The sequence below is a fragment of the Plasmopara halstedii genome (genome assembly GCF_900000015.1).
Source record: "Plasmopara halstedii genome assembly, contig: Scaffold_672, whole genome shotgun sequence".
Lineage (NCBI taxonomy): Eukaryota > Oomycota > Peronosporomycetes > Peronosporales > Peronosporaceae > Plasmopara > Plasmopara halstedii.
The window spans coordinates 756,196-773,551 of NW_020187589.1; the positions used below are offsets into that span (position 1 = coordinate 756,196).

The 17,356-nt window shown below is 43.2% G+C and overlaps 3 protein-coding genes across 3 annotated transcripts; all 3 read right to left on the reverse strand.

Annotated features, from left to right (window-relative positions):
• Positions 1-2,707: 2,707 nt before the first annotated feature.
• PHALS_13772 (uncharacterized protein) lies at positions 2,708-3,011 on the reverse strand (the record flags this gene model as incomplete). Its single annotated transcript, XM_024729587.1, has 2 exons — positions 2,708-2,911; positions 2,988-3,011. 2 exons carry the CDS (start codon positions 3,009-3,011, stop codon positions 2,708-2,710), a joined length of 228 nt encoding a protein of 75 aa, XP_024579949.1.
• Positions 3,012-4,725: 1,714 nt separating this feature from the next.
• Positions 4,726-6,855, reverse strand: PHALS_13773 (uncharacterized protein; the record flags this gene model as incomplete). The annotated part of the gene is made up of 1 exon (XM_024729588.1): positions 4,726-6,855. The coding sequence occupies one exon, from the start codon at positions 6,853-6,855 to the stop codon at positions 4,726-4,728; it is 2,130 nt and encodes a 709-aa protein (XP_024579950.1).
• Positions 6,856-16,541: 9,686 nt separating this feature from the next.
• PHALS_13774 (uncharacterized protein) lies at positions 16,542-16,857 on the reverse strand (the record flags this gene model as incomplete). The annotated part of the gene is made up of 2 exons (XM_024729589.1): positions 16,542-16,610; positions 16,702-16,857. The coding sequence occupies 2 exons, from the start codon at positions 16,855-16,857 to the stop codon at positions 16,542-16,544; spliced, it is 225 nt and encodes a 74-aa protein (XP_024579951.1).
• Positions 16,858-17,356: the final 499 nt, after the last annotated feature.

Genomic DNA, 17,356 nt, shown 5'->3' on the forward strand with positions numbered 1-17,356 from the left:
GTGATGACACCACGTCTCTCAGGTGATGAGAGGTCAGGAAACGGACATGGGGTCCGCAAGGCACGAGCAGAGCTCATCTTACGCCGCTGGCGTGGCTCACCTTCCTCGTCATTCCACGGGAAAAGGAGTGTCAGACTCGTAGTCTCGACCACCTCCACATTCCCAACAAGGTCGCTCGTCACTGATAGCGTGCACGGAGCGCGACGCTCGGGCTCATCGAGCGTAGGATTTACATCCCTCGATGCCGCGGACACACGGTCCGACATTGCACCGCGTGCAAGACAAAGTTGGGCTCTGTCCGTGTGCGCTGTCGTAACCAGCGAGACTTGGGAACGTCAGTGTCGTTGACACAGGGATCATTGAGCACGGAAGTCGTTTTGCTCCAACGCAGTGTCTAGCGGACACGCAAGCCTCGTTGAGGCTATAAACGATTGGAATTGTAAATGTTATCAATCTTAATGGGGGAGAGTGCAACAGGGTTACACATACCCAGGTAACAAGGGTGTCTGTTACTCCAGGTGGGTATGGTGTGACCACACCCAAACAAGAATACGGTATGAGGCTGGGTAGCCAGTAGTTATGCATGCATTTAGATTTTACTATACATTTTTAGGAAAATCCATACATTTAAAATTAGGCGGCTTGCCGCAGTTAAAACAAATAAATACAGTTTTGAATTTAAACGGAAAAGTTAATTAGCCTTGGGTTAAGATTGTAATTACTCTTGGAGTAAGCGAATTGCGGTCCGCTAAGCTCGTACTTGTTATAAGTATAGAACGAGAGGTTGGTGACCTAACTTACGCTTTCTCTAAGCGCAAAGCTACGGTAGCCCCGCTGCAGGCGTTCTCAGACAATCTGACAGGGCATGTACCCTACGATGGTGTATACACTGGTCAAATAAACTCGCTTTCAGGGGGTCAACAAAATCAACGGCGTTTTCTCCTAGGCAATGTTTCACCTCGTAAATATGTCGCACTAAGTTGCCTTCTCCACCAAAATGAGTCGTCAAAATCGTCAACAATAAGTCCCAATTGTGTTTAGCTTGTTTTTTGTTGTTGTACGCTTTACTGTGAGAAGTATCATACTTTGTGATGGAAATGAGTTCGTGGGACACGTGGTCACGTCTTTAGTACGATTTGGAGCTAGTCTTTATTCGAATTGCATGACATCTGATTTTATGCAAATTTAGGTGGCGCGATTCCCTCGGTGTCGCATAGAAAGCAAAGCAGTGTCGCAAAGAAAGCACGGCGGCGTCGCAAAGAATGCAAAGCGGTGTCGCAAAGAAAACAAACGATAACAAGTCACGGATCTTGCAAGAGAAGTTGCAGAAAGTGCAGTAGCAGCAATGCACAGTCTTCATACGTGCAAATAATTATTGCTGTCTATTGCTGACATATAGAATGCCTACAGCAGAATGGAATGGAAGGTAACAGAAATCTACAAGTAGGTGGTGAATTTTGTTTATATGGACTTCTAATAAAAAAATAACTGTCTCGCTCTACGATGTGAACGATGCGAGCTAGAAATACAAAAAGGATCACATTATCTAAATTGATCTGTCACATTCGGCTTTTACAAATGTTTGCACAGTCTGCACAGATGAAAAGGTAAGAAGCAACCATCGCCGCGGGATCCAGGCAGGCTGTCGGTGTCGACTGCGTCCATGACGCCTATCGAAACATCGCGAGCATTTACCGAGTGTATGTGCTACCGGTTGATGAAGCCGAAAAGCGAGCTCTACTTCTTCGAGATCGACATGCAAATCGGATCTAACACGTCGAGAACCTGATGGCGTGAACATTAAACCTTCCCCCTCGAGCTGGACATGTGCTGCGGAGAGTAATGATTTGCTGTAGCCACAGCTTTTGCTATTTCCGGTGCCGTTGCACCCATCGCTCAAGCGCTTCTCCCCGAGGAGAAGCTCATAGCTTTATGACTACTTTGTTACAAGAGATAATAAAAAACAAGTTCCGGGAGAAGGATAAAAATTTAACGGATGGGCCGGCATCCTTCTGAATTCAGGTGGTAACCCGGAAAAGACGTAGCCGATTGTCGCGCGCACCATGCGTTTTTTGTATGACACAAGCATCATGCAAAACGTTCCGAAAGACTTAGCTTGCACGCGTGTTTATCAAATCCTGTTACTAAATATTATAACTTTCAGGGTGGTGTCGGCCTATTTGTGACTGTCAGCGTTTCGGTGTATGGACCAAATTCTGAATTGAACGGTAGCTGCAAAAATATGATGTCCGAGACATGAGTCGTGTTGTTGGGCTCTCAAAAGCCAGCAATCTTATTATTTCGTTATTCTAACAGAACAAAAGCAAGTCATCCCCTGCAGTATCAAAATCATTCTCTGTGAATAAAGTAAGACACGGATCATTTACCGTTGGAATCTGTTTGTAGCGTCAGAGATTAATCTATTCAACAAAACAATTACATATCTATCCATTTATTGTTACTTCATCTCGTGCGTTGACATCTTAGAAGCACGACACACTTTAGGTATTCGTGAGTTTTGCGATGTAAATATAAATGGAGTCAGAAATCTCGTGCAATGGTCCTGATTGCTGGTGAATTCGTTCAATTGTTATTCTTCACATGTCTTCGTTTCTTCTTTTTCTTTCCATGTTTTTGACTTCTTCCCTGTCCTTTGTAACGACTGCCTCTTCATCGTCCATGTAGCGTTCGCAGATTTTCGTCGGCATCACGGACGATCCTTGATCTCCACTGGATCAATCTCTAATCCAGCTCCTGCTCCATACTGATTATCGTGTCTATTATTTCTGAAGTAAAAATTACTTACATAAATATCTGAATCAAACTGCTCTGTTCGCTCCACTTGTCTGCGAGCAAGAAAATCAAGGCTCGACAAATTAAGTTGGTGGTGACATTGTAACCAAAAACTCGTCTAATATCATGATTATGTACAAATTACAAGTTGAGCACGTTACCCTTCATAAACATAGCAGTTACTACGTCCGCACATTAATAGCTGTGGCTAGCGTCATTACTGTTTAAACTCAAAGTGATGTAGCTATCTTGAGAAAACAAACGGCAACTCATGTCACGTACTTATCAAGAGACGAGGTGATATATTTGCTTTTGAAAGTGCGGATTACGGTACCAGCTATTACTTTGGCGGAGTGGAGCATTTCTAAGATGCTGGAGAAGCAGCAAAGAAAAAGCGGTGAGATCGATTCGGGACTTGAAACGCTTTGGATCGAAAGTCTTAATAGTTTCTGCCTGCTGAAAAGTACTTACTTGTTGGAACCCCCCCACCAGAACGAGCTGCTGGTGAAGCCATACAATGAGCAGACTCAAGACTCTTGTGGCTACTTTGGGACAGGCAAAGAAAATGATTGCATGCCGTAGCAGTGCTTAGTTTTATCAAATTATTGCTGGTGCTCACTGGAAACACGCAGACCAAGTATTAAACACAGCTCCTACGGGCGAGTATCTAACTAGCGGTCAAGGTTTAAGGTGAGACTGGCAATTATTTTACTGAGGAGTGCTATTTTAGTGATCATTCGACAAGGTGAAGAAAGCTTGCCGCATACGTTTGACGGCGCCAAGACAAAGAAAAAAAATGTGTGCTTCGAGAAGCAATTTGTACGATGATGTCTATGGCAGATAAGAGGACATTAATGTTGCAGCAGATTTTAATAATTGAGAGGTTTGAAGAAGAGACGGTGTATACACAGAGGACCAAACGCGAAGATATAAACGATCATTTCCAAAGGAGTGTCGTGATCTAAAGAAGTGTAAAGCTCTCGATAATGCGAAAGATAAATCTATCACACAGCACGAGCAAGAGATTGGAGCAGAACAGACAATAGTATACGTGGTTTGTGAGTTAGTCCAGATGAAGAAAATGAAGAAATTGCACGCTGAACAGGATGAAGAGGATCATCATTTGCGTTTGGAAGCATTAGGTCATGTTGTTGAGCAAGGAAAGCGACGGGGATATTGAAGGACGGTAGACGCTATTGAATCACGATGACAAAGCAAATACAGAGGCAAGTGAAGAAGATATTGTCGCGAGTAGCGCAAAAAATTATATCTTGATGAGCAGGAAGCTAAGATCTGCTAGTCTATACGGAAGAACCTAGGCCGATTGACATCGTGTTACTCGCTTTATCTATGTGCGCTTCGTTAATGTCGCCGACGAAATTCTCAAGTACAAAGTTGTGCGAAGTCAAGGTGGTCAAAAGCGAAGGGCGAGGCGTCTAAGCAGGCCATGAAATACTTCACTGCGTCTAACTTGAAAAGACGAGAGAGCGCTCAATGTCCGCAGAGTGATGCAAATGATTAAGGTTTGCCAGAAGTGAGTTCAATTGTCGTAAGCGTGAGTACATGCGTTGCAACTTCGAAGAATGAGCTTTTTTCAGTTTCGTCAATATCTTGGCGCCGTATATGGATAGTACAGCACTTGGTGATAAGCTCAAGAAGAAAGAAGTTAATCAAAAGTGTAAGACAACAAGTTGCAAAGTATATGGAAAATGAAAATGTTATCAACATTGGTATCATTCGCATCGTATGAAGGAGGAGATAGCAAGATTCTTTTGCTGACGTTGTGCGATATACATCTGAACTTGAGAGAAAGAAGCTTAAAAGCTACCTAAAATAACCACGCGACTATAATCATTTGTACATTTGAACACCAAAGTTTCAAGAGACGTACTGCTTATTAAAAAACAATATCTAAGGTCAACCTCAAACTCGTTAAGAACTAGCTTTACTTTCTAGATTCTCCATGTACTTGATCATTTCGCCAGCAAGCTTTACCAGATCTCTATCTTTCAGCGCTTGTTTGTGATCTCTCGCGTTTGATGGGCTACCAAAAATCGCACCTAACCACTTTGCTTTCTCTTCGTTCTCGATCATCGTTCTAAACACATGCCCCAATTCTCTTTTGTCCAACATCTCTTCAAACTTGTTTATCCGTTCTTGCTGCTTCGTTAAAGCCATCCGAAACAACCACAGACGGTTCTCATCGTTAATTGCCAATCTGAGGAAAAACACTTGATCCACATCCTTTAATACCTCATCGAGCGCCGCCGACAGAGTGTCATCACCCAGCACCGTCTTCAAGCTCGCTATTGATTTCTTTTCCTTCAGCACAATTCTTAACAACTTCAAGCGCTCGTTATTGTTCACAGTCTCTTGGAGTAAACGCACTGTATCCTCCTTCGCGAGTATCGAATTGAATATCTGCTTCATATTCAAATCCGTACCGCTCAGCATATCTTCAACCGATTTTAACCGTCTTTCAGCTTCCAAAGCTTCTTTAAACAACTTCACACGGTCATCATCCACCAAAGACGCTTTGAGCAACTGCAACCTTCCCTCATCCTTGACCAGCGCTTTGAGTATATTCATATCACCAGCTTCATCCTTCGCCTCCTTCACATCACTTTTGCTCAGAGCCATCTCTAGGTGCTTTTGATCTCCCGAACCCCCTTTGAGCAATTGCACTTTGTAATTGTCTTCGAGCAGCGCATTAAGCAATTGCACGAGATTATCCTCTTTTAGCATCGCCTGGAACGTTGTCTTCATTGCCTGATCATCCAACGCCGCCTCGAAAGAAACAATCTTCTCGTTATCCTTTAAAGCCGCTCTGACCAATTCCACTTGATCGTCATTCTGCAAAGTAGCTTTGAGAAGACGTACTTCATCCTCATTCTTTATGGTATCAAGTCTGCTCATTATCTCCTTTTCTGCGACTGGATACAGAAGCTTCCAATATAACATCGTCTTAGGACCAATTTCAAATGTCACTTGATTTACTTCGGAAATAGCTGAGAACACTGTTTTCACGTCTGTCTTCGGTATTTTAAGCGTCTGAGTGAGTGTGTCGAAGATTTGCGACAACACAAAGGCAGAATCCATTGCTTCGTGCTCAATGTAGCTGAAACGAGTGAAAGCAGCGAGCTCAAGCCAGACATTAAGTGGAAGACTCAACGAATGTTGATTGCGAATGATGTTCCAATAGTACGATAGATTGAAGTTTCGCATCATGTTCAATCGAGCCGCTAGAACGCGTGTCACAGGCTGCTTTGTCAATAAATTGATCAATTTATCGACATCCTCGTGGACATAGGTGACGTCATAGGTTCCTAGCATAGTAATAAAATTCTTACCCTGACGATCAGCGGTGAGGAACTGATACATCTCCTGTGAGACAGCTTTTTGTTCTTTAGCTGTACTGGTGGATTCCAAGTATTTGCAAGCGTAAGATAGCATTGGAACATGCAGCTTGCGTTTAAAAAAATCAGTTAGGCTTCCGTCCTGCGTACGACTCAACAGAATGTCAAACACTGCAGAGAGTTTTGTTTTCGATCGAAGCAGTTCGCTTTGGACGATCTCCGTTGAGGCACTTTCAAGTAAGACGGAGATGCCAATGCGTGGGGTTGGATCTTCGTCTTTGATCTTGATATGATTCGCCAATTTTGCAAATAGCTCCTTAATTTGCTCTGGAGTTTGTTTCACATTTGGCTGCTGGTGCATCTCCATAATCTGTTGCCAAACATGTTGGCCGAGCTCGTTGCCTACGACATCTTCTTTGCTTGACAATTTTTCGTAGAAATGTTGTACTTTTCCTGTGGTAGAACTGATCCAACTCCTTGTCTCCGCCTCAGTGCTGTCAAACTCGGTATTGTCTTGCTCACTATCATCGTCGCTCTCCAACTCATCCTCAGCAACGGTCGAATTGTTGTTCGCAGAAGGTAGCGAGCGGTTCAAGTGACCAACGGGGACGACGGTGTCTCCAAGCTGGCCACCAAGACTCGAATTATAGGCGGAAGATATACTGACATCAAGCAGTAATAAAGTTGTAAGGGTTGGCACGATCATCGGGAAGAAAGTTATGAAATGATACGCAGGGAGACAAGACCAAAAGTTGCCACACATGGAGTAGGCAGATAGATGCAAACACAATCTCGTGATTTGCCCATCATGAAAACTGTTTGAAGGCTCAAGAATCTCGACGACATCCCTCACTGGGGAGCATTCCTCATGCTTCCATGTAATAATATACTGTGTAACTTGTTAAATTTTCTCACTATACCACCTAGCTATTTCTGTAGTGATAAAAGCAGAAGTCGTAGTAAAAGGTCTCGTGGGTACCAATCTTGTTTTGTCAACGCGTGAAGGTTGTGTTTCTGTACAGTCTTAGTTTAAAGGGGTGCTTTGACATTGCTTCAGATCTTTATTGCATATGTTCAAAACTCTTGATAGGATTTGAAGTACACTCACTGACGGAGGCAGCTGCGTCCCATCACAAGATAGATAGATTTGAAGAAGAGCAATATTGAACTTAAGAACTTAGGCATAATCTAGAGTAATCGTAAGTACTGCCTCGATAAGCACTGTCACGCGCACAAGTCTCTTGGAAAAATATCAACTCTCTTGACAGCAATCTTGCCACTCGTTTGGCGCGCCGCACTGCCGTTTAATCTCGCGACTATTAGGCTATGTGCTTAACTTGACGCCGAATTTGAACTTCTTTCTATCAACAACCGGTGCAACATCTATGAAGCACGGTCTGCTTGAGAACAAATTTCGTATCTTTTGTGTAGCGAACCCATCACGTAAGTTGATCACGCTAGGCTGCACCACCCAAATTATCCAAGTATTGAGTGCAGTGATCGTACATCGTATACTATGTGTTCGATGTACGATCAAAGAGTGATGATTTAGTTTTCAAGCAAGAAGCTTTTTATTATGATAAGTGATAGCACATATATTATTAGCGATAAATGTAATACTTTTTGAGAAATTAAAAACAATGGAGAGCTTAATATAATTTCTCCATAGAAACAAAAATGTGAAAAAGTTGCATTTCAAATGTTAAGAGAAAAGTCGAAAACTCAATGTGACGAAAAAAAGCTCAGCTGCTCAGTCCGGTCATGAAGCTCCCAAGTGGCAGGCCTAGTTTGACTTTCTTTTCTAAACGTGGCAAATGTTTTGTTCAAATTCTGGATAAACTAGTACTTACGACGCTATTTTATTCAGTAATAAGGTTATACGCATCGCACTACATGAGGCTAACAGCTCACGTGTGCCACAGACGTCATCTATTCAGCACCATCGTCGCCATCAGTACATGGAACTTCTGGGAATTGTTATGTGTACTTACACAAAAGTACAGAACGTACCCTACTACATTACCCGCCAAGATGTGAGCCCCACCAGTTTTCACATGTCTTTTTCATTTGAATGACATTGTGTAATAGCGAACGCCTAACGAGCATCCACCGCGATAGGTAGTACTCCGTCACTTGCACCCTGCAGTGGAGCGTACTCGCACGAGGGTCCATCTTTCATGATAGGGATAGTTCCTCTCTGCTTCTTCAAGCAAGCGAGACTTGAACATGGTTATGCATGCCGATCGACATCTACCTGTAATAAGGCGTACCCTATAAAGAACTAAAGTGTCATACTAACATGAAAGGATAGCCAATCCATCCGGATTTGGAACAGCCAGAATCAGAAAAGGCATTAGACTTTCCATCACAACCTGGATGGTACTTCTTGTGCGCACCTCAGTGCCATGCGACAAAATTTAATAGAGAGTTGGCAAGGGGACGTGCCACGCGGTCATCACTTGCATGATACTTGTGCAAGGGTTTGGCCTAGTCACTTTCTTGAGTCTGTCTGGAATAGAGACATCAATCGAAGCAATAGCCGCGATCTTCGTGGGATCTGCCCACATGCCATGTTCCTCGATAAAAAAGTACTCTCAGTATCAAACTTATCCATGACAGATGATGAGTTATTGTGAGTCTGCGGTAGGAATAAGAGTCAATGAGCTTTTCTACTGGGGGTCGAGAGAGAAGACTTACAAACTATCGGTCTACTTTCGTTACAGCATTCAAGAGTAGAAAATTATCTTGTTAGAACCCTACAGCTCCGCACGATTGGCACCTCATATGGTAGTGCTGACTATGTAGTACCACCACATCGAGGCAAAAAAACATCGCTTACATCCTTACCTTTCTACTTTCAAATAACCGTTGGCCGTCCCCCCCCCCGGCACCTGTATCGGAGACTGTAACATACGGCCGTCCTTACATGTCACAATCGGCTCTGGCACAGAAGACTTACATTATGGACAACACGACATACCGTTGCTCATTTTCTGTCTTGGCAGTGAAATAACTGGGGACTGAGAGAAGTTGAGATCGCATAAAATTATCTATCGATAACAAGAAGCGTCATCGTCTCGCACTAGTGGTCTTCATGCTTGAAATTCACGTCGAATATTGGCAGCGAAGCTTCTGAAATAAGGGTATTTTCGATATGCGAGGATCTGAAGCCATCGATGCCGCAAGTTCTCGCACCACTGGACCTGGCGCATTGTGTGCGCCTAAGGCTACCGTCTGCTTGCAAGAGAGGCAAATAATAGCATTCTGAGTTGAAATCACTCGCAGCGATGGTGGCATACCCTTTGTCGAAGGCGACAAATCACCGCCTTGATGAATGGCAGGTGCGACTCACACCCACCTTCCGCGTTCACTTACCGCTCTAGAATGCGATTGGCATTGTATCAGATACAAAGTTCAAATTTGTTAAGTTGGTTGAAGTATGGGAGATGGAAACCCTACCAGCGTGCCAGATGGCATGAACCTCCGTACCTTAAAAGAGACCGATTTCCTGGCTTCCGAGACATTTGCAAATGCTCTATCTGTGATAGTATCAAACATTTTTGCTCTTCGCACCTCTTCTCTCCCGGCTGATATGACTTGACCAAAGCAATAAGGGCAGAAGTGGTACTGAGGTGTGGTTTAGAGCTAATCAAGGCCACAGCGAGCAAACATCGCGAAATGCTGCAAAACAAAAGTATGAAGATAACACCAATAATCATGATAAGCTGTTATATAAGTGGATGACTGAATTTTCCGGTTGTCAGTCATTGCTAAGGTCCTTTAGAACATTTCACCGGTGAGATTTGATGCTGAATTGCTAGAATCAGCTTCATCCTCCATTAAAGATTTCTTTGGTCGGTGTCCACAAAGGCTGGACACTTTGCATAAGCGGCTTCACCAAGGAATTCTGCGGTGCTTCCACTGATGCCTGACTAGGACACTCGCACCGGCGCATTCTCATAGATGGCAAACACCTCCAGGCATCCGGGTACTAATAACGCTTCTAGAATCGCAAATACCTAACCAATCGTGACGATTATTAATGAGCTTATTAAGCATGTCTTGTTGGACCGGAGACTGATGAGATATAACATTCATTTTATACAGAGGTTTCAATCCACTGAATCGTGGTCGTTGAGTCAAGAAAAAAAGAACTCAACATTTGCACAGGAAAAGCTTCGACTAAAGAATTTGCCTACACGATACGCAGAAAATGGCGATTTTTGCTTCACCCGGGGGCATAACCGAGAGCTTTTCTAGTACAATGGTGACTAGTTTGGCCTTTTATTTTAGTTCTCACATCTAATATGGAAGGCGTCTGATTTAACTGATTCCAAATATAGCTGTTTAACCATGTTCAATTACAAATGTTTGTATGGGCTTACTGCCCGCGTATCCCACGAAACTTTTCTCTACGAAGTTCCATCGTCCTCACCAGTACCACTTTCGAGTTATATACTCTTGTGTACTCTTTTCAACAGAATGTTGGCTGATACATATGCATTGTTTTAGACAACCCAGATTTTTTTTAAATACAGAAGTGTTTATTTGGCCAAGCAAAAGAAGAAAAACGATATCTCTATGTTGCTGAGCACTTGCAAATTTTACATTTGTGGTAGTTTCAAACGTTTTCATCCTGCGAGCCCCTCCTTAAAATTTCAAAGGCACAACATCAATCTTCACCCCAGTGTCGAGAAAATTCTCGCGGAAAATATCTCAGTCGACACGCGTCGGTAAATACTTTATTGTACCCCAAGGGATCGAGATTAGCTGAACCCAGCCCCTGGCAGTTAGATTCTCTAAGAGAGATAGAGCTCACAGCCCAAAGTTGTTGGATGCTAAACTCGCCGTTTCAAGCTTTACAAAGCCGTGAAAAGTCCTGGTATATTACGTTCGATGTGCGATAATGATGAATGTATACAGTGCCAGTGAATTCTGCGACAAGGACACAAGTTTAAATTTTGAAGGCCTGTTCGATGTTTCTGTAGTGCTTGGAGACTCTGAGGGCGTTATCACTGCATGGTCTTAATTTGCTACTCGAGATGCCAACTAAGCGCTTCGAGCCGTGGATCAAATGAAAACTGAAAAATATTGTCTGCCACGCACATCTCACCCAACAAAGCTTTTGTAAGACATACATCGACCTCGACAAGTAATTAGATGCACTTTTGGCGCGATTATGAAACTGTGATAGCTCCAATGCACGATATACGTTTCACCAAATCAACTAACAATGATATATCTAATTGCTTCGCGCTAGGCACAAAAAGCATGGTACCACATCTTAAAAATGAGAAATAAAGAATCGACCGCACATTGCGGTTTCTAGAGTGTATCTTTGCTGAGACTCAAATTAGCGACAGCGTGTCGAGTCCCGAGACTTTTTTTTGCTTCGACGATAATTTGAGGCTCTGAGTCATTAGTTCTGGTGGCACAAATAAAACTGACGGTGTGTTGCCATCGTCATGACCTCCTGGGGGTGAGTCAGAATAGCCCCGCGGTCCCGGTCACGATCCAGCAGCAATAAAACTGTAATTTGCGAGTGATTTTCTTAGCATTGATGCAATTTAAATTATTTATCGTTATTTTGATGTAACGGTTCTGATAAGACAAAATACCTTACGATCGTCCGCTGTGCGGAAGAGTGAATCATCAAGGTTTTGCGATATGAAGGCGTTTTTGCGCATAAATGAAGCAGCCGGTTCAGTCCTTCGGGATGAAGGTCTTATCTCACAACTTCATGAAGATGATCTTATCAAGCTTTGTAATGTTTTCTGAGATATTGTATCACGGTGGGATATTCAAGCTGTAAAATTAGAAAGAAAGGTTTATTTCTTCAATATTCATGTATGTGTCCGTAATGGAGCCTCAGAGCACTGTGAATTGGCTTTCTAAAATTTTTTGGCTTTCGTTCTATCCAAATATACATCAATATTTTGACATAGTGACCACATATCACCACAGTAATGCTACCGGATTGCGGTGCCTTTCCCTGGTTACTGGAACCAAACATTACGTCACACAAATTAAGGAACAATGTGACTCCATATATGCTGCTTTCCGCCTGATCTACGAGAATGTTTTTGCAGGAGAGTGTGAATCGTCCCACTCAATGCAACCTCTCAGCAGCAGAAAAATCTAATAGCAAGTGATGAAAACATGCATGCATGCAATGGGATTCGTGCAGCTTTCATCCAGTGCAACACTATTCTTGTTACAGGAAATGCTGCCAAACAACATACCCTGTTTGGTACTATTGGCCTATTTGATGACTATAAGTGACTGCACATGGAATCGATTACTTTCCCCTCACTGCAGGGGGTTCTCGAGCGAGGTGGCTGTTTATGATGTAAGAGCTACCCTCGCACCAGCGATGCTCAACCGCCTGGTGACACAGCTATTTGGCTGCATCAGTGATAACTAACACGTTTATCTCAACATTGTCCATGTGTATAAGTCATTGATGCGGAATCAAATATTGGCATCCAACACGTGCAAGCAGTGCTAGTGTGTATGCGCACAAATAAGCTTTTACATTGGCCACGACGGGCAAGTTTGTCTTTGGCGCTGACGCGATTTTGTTTTCAAGGTCCATTACTGGAAAACACGATCTGCGATTAACCCATTGACTTTCAAGAGGGCTTTAAGAACCGACCAGTGCCATTATTTTCAAAAGTTCACATATGTGACTTGGTCTGGCCAAGTAGTTGCACATGTTTAGTGCGAAAAACGCCGATATGACACAGCCCCGCACTGATCATTGAAATCCGTACATCAAATGTTGTTAGATGTGACAAAAGAAGCGGTTTTGAGGCGCTCAAAGAATGATAATGCATTCCTATTCTGGCTGATTTGAATACTAACGATTATTCATAGTTCTTCCGGAACCGAAAGCGGTAATTTCACATCGTCTTCCGTAGGATGCACGCTACTTCAAGACGATGCCGACCACACGAAAGTGTCACTCGCTGCGCTTGAGTCTCTCTAGCTTATAGAGGCAGCAGTGAACCACTTAAATCATGTCAACGAAGTAATTGCTAATACTGTGCGCAAAAATGCATGATGTGCATGGATCATGCGTTTTTGAGCACACAGCCGTCGTAAAAACTACTTTTGCAGACTGACACGGCGGCCATCTTTCTTTGCTTAGCATACTAAAGTAAAGTATAAGCCGAGTCGGCTCATCGCAGTAATGGATGCGTTTCAAGGTACTCCGACTATGAAGTGGAGCACATCACGATGATGCAGCCGCATATTAAATGAGGCGATACATAAGGCTGGCGGGCCCGACGCCACTTGTGTTGCAATGTTAAAAGCTCTAAAATGGAGGAAATTTTTGAGCTCGGGTGTCGCGTTATCAAAGCCTTGGCTGGCACGTCTGCGCTTCGATCTCTAAGCTTAAGATTCCTTGTCTTATAAAATTGGCTCGCCTTAAACACAGCATGTGTTACTATCTCAAGTAAGATACTGCATGAGGCATATGAAGCCCAATTGGTTCACTTTAGTGGAGAAGACATCTACAGCTATGAATCGATGGTCCAGCATAAACAAATGAGTAAGTTTATATGCGCATGTATACAACGTGTCTTCCCTCCACATACGACGGTACCTTTGACCAGTTTGTTAATTCCGGCAATTTTTGCAATCCGTTTGCCAAGACTCTGTCTCTGGTGTTCTAAAAGGCTACGTTCGGTAACTAGACATTGTGTTCTTTCTGGACTGTGATATGGCTCATCTCATTTTCGTCAGCGGGACCGTTACTGGTGAGAATGCAAGCAAGTTGTTCATCAAAAAAGCTTTCCTGCCAACATAGCTTGTCGGCTGTCATTGTATCGGATATAAATACACGCTTCACATTGATGCTCCGACACATTTTGGTCAAGGTGATAGGCACCAGATTGAACATATCCACTAGTGATCATCGCTGGCAGATGAACTGACAAATAGTAATGATCGCATGGTGCGCATATCCATAAAGCCCTTGCTTGGAACGATTACGGTGCCGGAGAGAGACGCTCCCATTGATAAGATTTGGAATAGTGCAGTACACGCCTGAACAGGTTTTACCCAGATTGAATCTAGTTTTTCGATTACCCCTTGTCTCTTTCGCACCGCTAGGAATTGGCTTTGGTATTGGTGTGGGGGGAGTTATTGATAGGATTTGACTTGCAGATATTTTTGCCCGGCTATGTTTTTTATAGCAAATCCAGCAATCTAATAATGCATAGATAGCGGTGATGCGACAAGTCTGCGACGCTACGACAAGATTTAGAATTATGCAAAAGAGCGTGCAGATGTTCGAGGTAGACGGTATATACTTGAATTTCTAATGGGTGATTAGATATTATGAGACGTTGTTAGCCGGCGTGTTTGGACTAATCTGCGACCACGCCACATAGGACTGTTTACACTCGTAGCTAAAAAAAACTGAGTTCCAGTTTCAGTATCTTAAAGAGAGCGCGAGCGAATACTGTATTCTATCCGAGCTGAATAATGCGATACCATGACCTCGCCTTTAGATGCAAAGCGCTCTGTCAAAGAGGACGTAATGTAAAGCCAATTATTGGACCTTTTGCGCATCCCGGTGAAAGCTTTAAAAAATGACTCGTACAAGTACCGGTCGCAAGCGGAGAAAATTTGTAAAAGTCGATGCTCTGCAAACACCGAGAGAATTCACGATAGTCAGCCACGGTAAGTTGTTCATTTCGGGTCCGCCCGACGGTCAAAGTAGATCTCACCTCCAAGTAAGACAGAAAAAAACTACTGTGGTCACCAGAACTTTATCCAAACTGGTAAAGTAAATTACTATCGCCTTAAGGATTTATATGAATCCAAGGTTTTTTGCAAGATTTATCCTGCGCCTTTACGAATTGCCACTTACTTTACTGCAAGTCATTTACTGAGGAGAAGGGCCATAGTCGTGCAGCGCAACCCATTTCCCAATAACAAGTAGTGAAGGGTCGATTTAGAGCTTAAAGTTCAAAGTGCACCGGCAACCTTCTTGGGATAAGCAAAGCCGTTGACAACAAAAGTGGAAGGAGCGTTTCTTTGCAGACTACCATTAATTTTATCTATATGAAATGTTATTAATGATAATCTATCATGATATTTCACCCAAGTACTACTGAGCTGCGTTCTGAGTCCACAACATACTTACGCCTGCCATATCAGGGTACGCACTCCGTTTCATCAGAGCTACCCTCTCATGACTGGCTGGAAACTGATGCTTTTAGGTGCGTTTTCTTTATGCAGATAATTCCATTCCTACATATGGTACAGTCTTCCTTAGACTCGATCGTCGGACTGAGAATAAGTGCAGAGTTCAACAGGGTTATCGGGACACCCTGTCCGGGTTTCCGAAAGACTGCGCAAGCAAGCTGACAGAAATAAGCTTAAATAACGTCTCCAAGACGCAAATCCACAAATGCCACCGGTACCAAATGCAACAGGTTGCACTGCATCTCACTCAAAGAGAGGCTTTACCCTCCGAGTTCGCGTTAGCTAACATACACCGGATGGTCTATCAGGTATCACTTGGGCTCCAAGCCGAGAGCCTCTCAAGCACGAAATGCTTGAAATTTAGAGAAAATATAAAGTCTACGAAATTGATATTGCAAGCCTCCCCAGATTTTGAAGAAGTGTGAAAGACCTGAGAAGAGTCGTACTCCGTCACAACAGGCAACTGCTCGGCTCACAAAGAAACAAGTTTGGAGATGCGGTGTCTGCAAAACCTGTGATAAAGCGTAATCTTTCTGGCTGTCTGGCAAATTATTTCATGTCAGAGTGTATCTTTTAGCTTTGCATGGGTCACTTTCGAACGATATAACGATGTTTTCTGTGCCACATTCTCTTTATGCGCACTTGATGTATTCTTACACTGATATTGATATCATAAATATGTCTACATGTGTATATATACATAACCATATACACACTTGGTATATTTTTATCAAATATCTGGTCTATTCTTTCTATATTTCTGTGTATCTTGTAGATTCTTTAATTTTCTCTTTGATTTAATTTTTACAATAGTATATATAGAGTAAAGTATAGCTCAAAATGCTACTAAATATACCTGTTGGACTATTTACAAGCCCATCCCACCCAAGCATCGACATCGTGTTTTGTGCTGGGCAGAATTTAATGGTAAACATTTTTTTGTCGGGTGCTTGTTTTGTTGATGCTGATTATTGAAGCTGAAAACGGGTGAGGTGACAACCTTTCCTTATCCAAAGCGCGTATTAAATCATGAAATTCATATTCTTCTATAAAACCTTTACAAGGCATCAATCATGGTTTGAACTCACCCGCTGTTGCAGATCAAGGCGTAAGCGATACTGCCGAGAAGCGGTGACTTGCGAAGTCGCGACGCACTCTTAGAGCGACTTCACCTCAGTTTCTGCAACCCATATACTTACGATTGCGAAAGATCGGCTTGCTAAGGCAGATTCTCTTCAAGAGCTACGAATTAAACCTCTTTTCGTCAATTAAGGTGGGTTTCAGTAAGGTCGTCCGTCGTCGGGAAGGGCATGTACATCTACACGTATCGCACAAAGATGACGCAAAGCCTAGATGATGTTTTATCCTCGTGGATGATTATGAGAACGGGAAGCGACTTAACCGCATTTTCCTCTGTAAAGTTATAAACGCTACGTAAGGAGTCGGAGGCTCGTTGATCTAAGAACATCACGGTTGCCTCAGCAATCATGGTATACTCGGTGGGACCTCAAGGTGGGGTCTTTCTCAGAGACTCACCAAGACATACGCTTCGAAGGTAAAGTTAAGGAGAGGACTTTTCGCTTGCTATTGCGTGTAAGAGCCGACTCTAGAATTTAGATTGCATCGGAGAACTATCGGCGCAACGAAGTTGTGCAGAGCCTTCAATTGTGTATCTTACTATGGACCCGCGATTTTTTCAATATGATGTGGAAGTGCCTTTCGCGTATGCTTGACCTTCTTAAGAACGCGGTAGAAATTGCCTTAAATGTGGGGCACAACTTTCACGGCAATGAGCTGGATGAGTCGGGGCGCGACGAAGGCGATGGGTTTCAGATAAGCTGAGTATGAATTGCGGAACATACACTGCTAGCAATGCTTTGTCGCAACCCCACCTCTAGGCTTCCTAAGTGTGACCTCGAAGCGGATATACCGCGCCAACCCCCCCCCCCCCTTTTTCGTTGGATTGTGCATATGAAGCGAGAATCTAT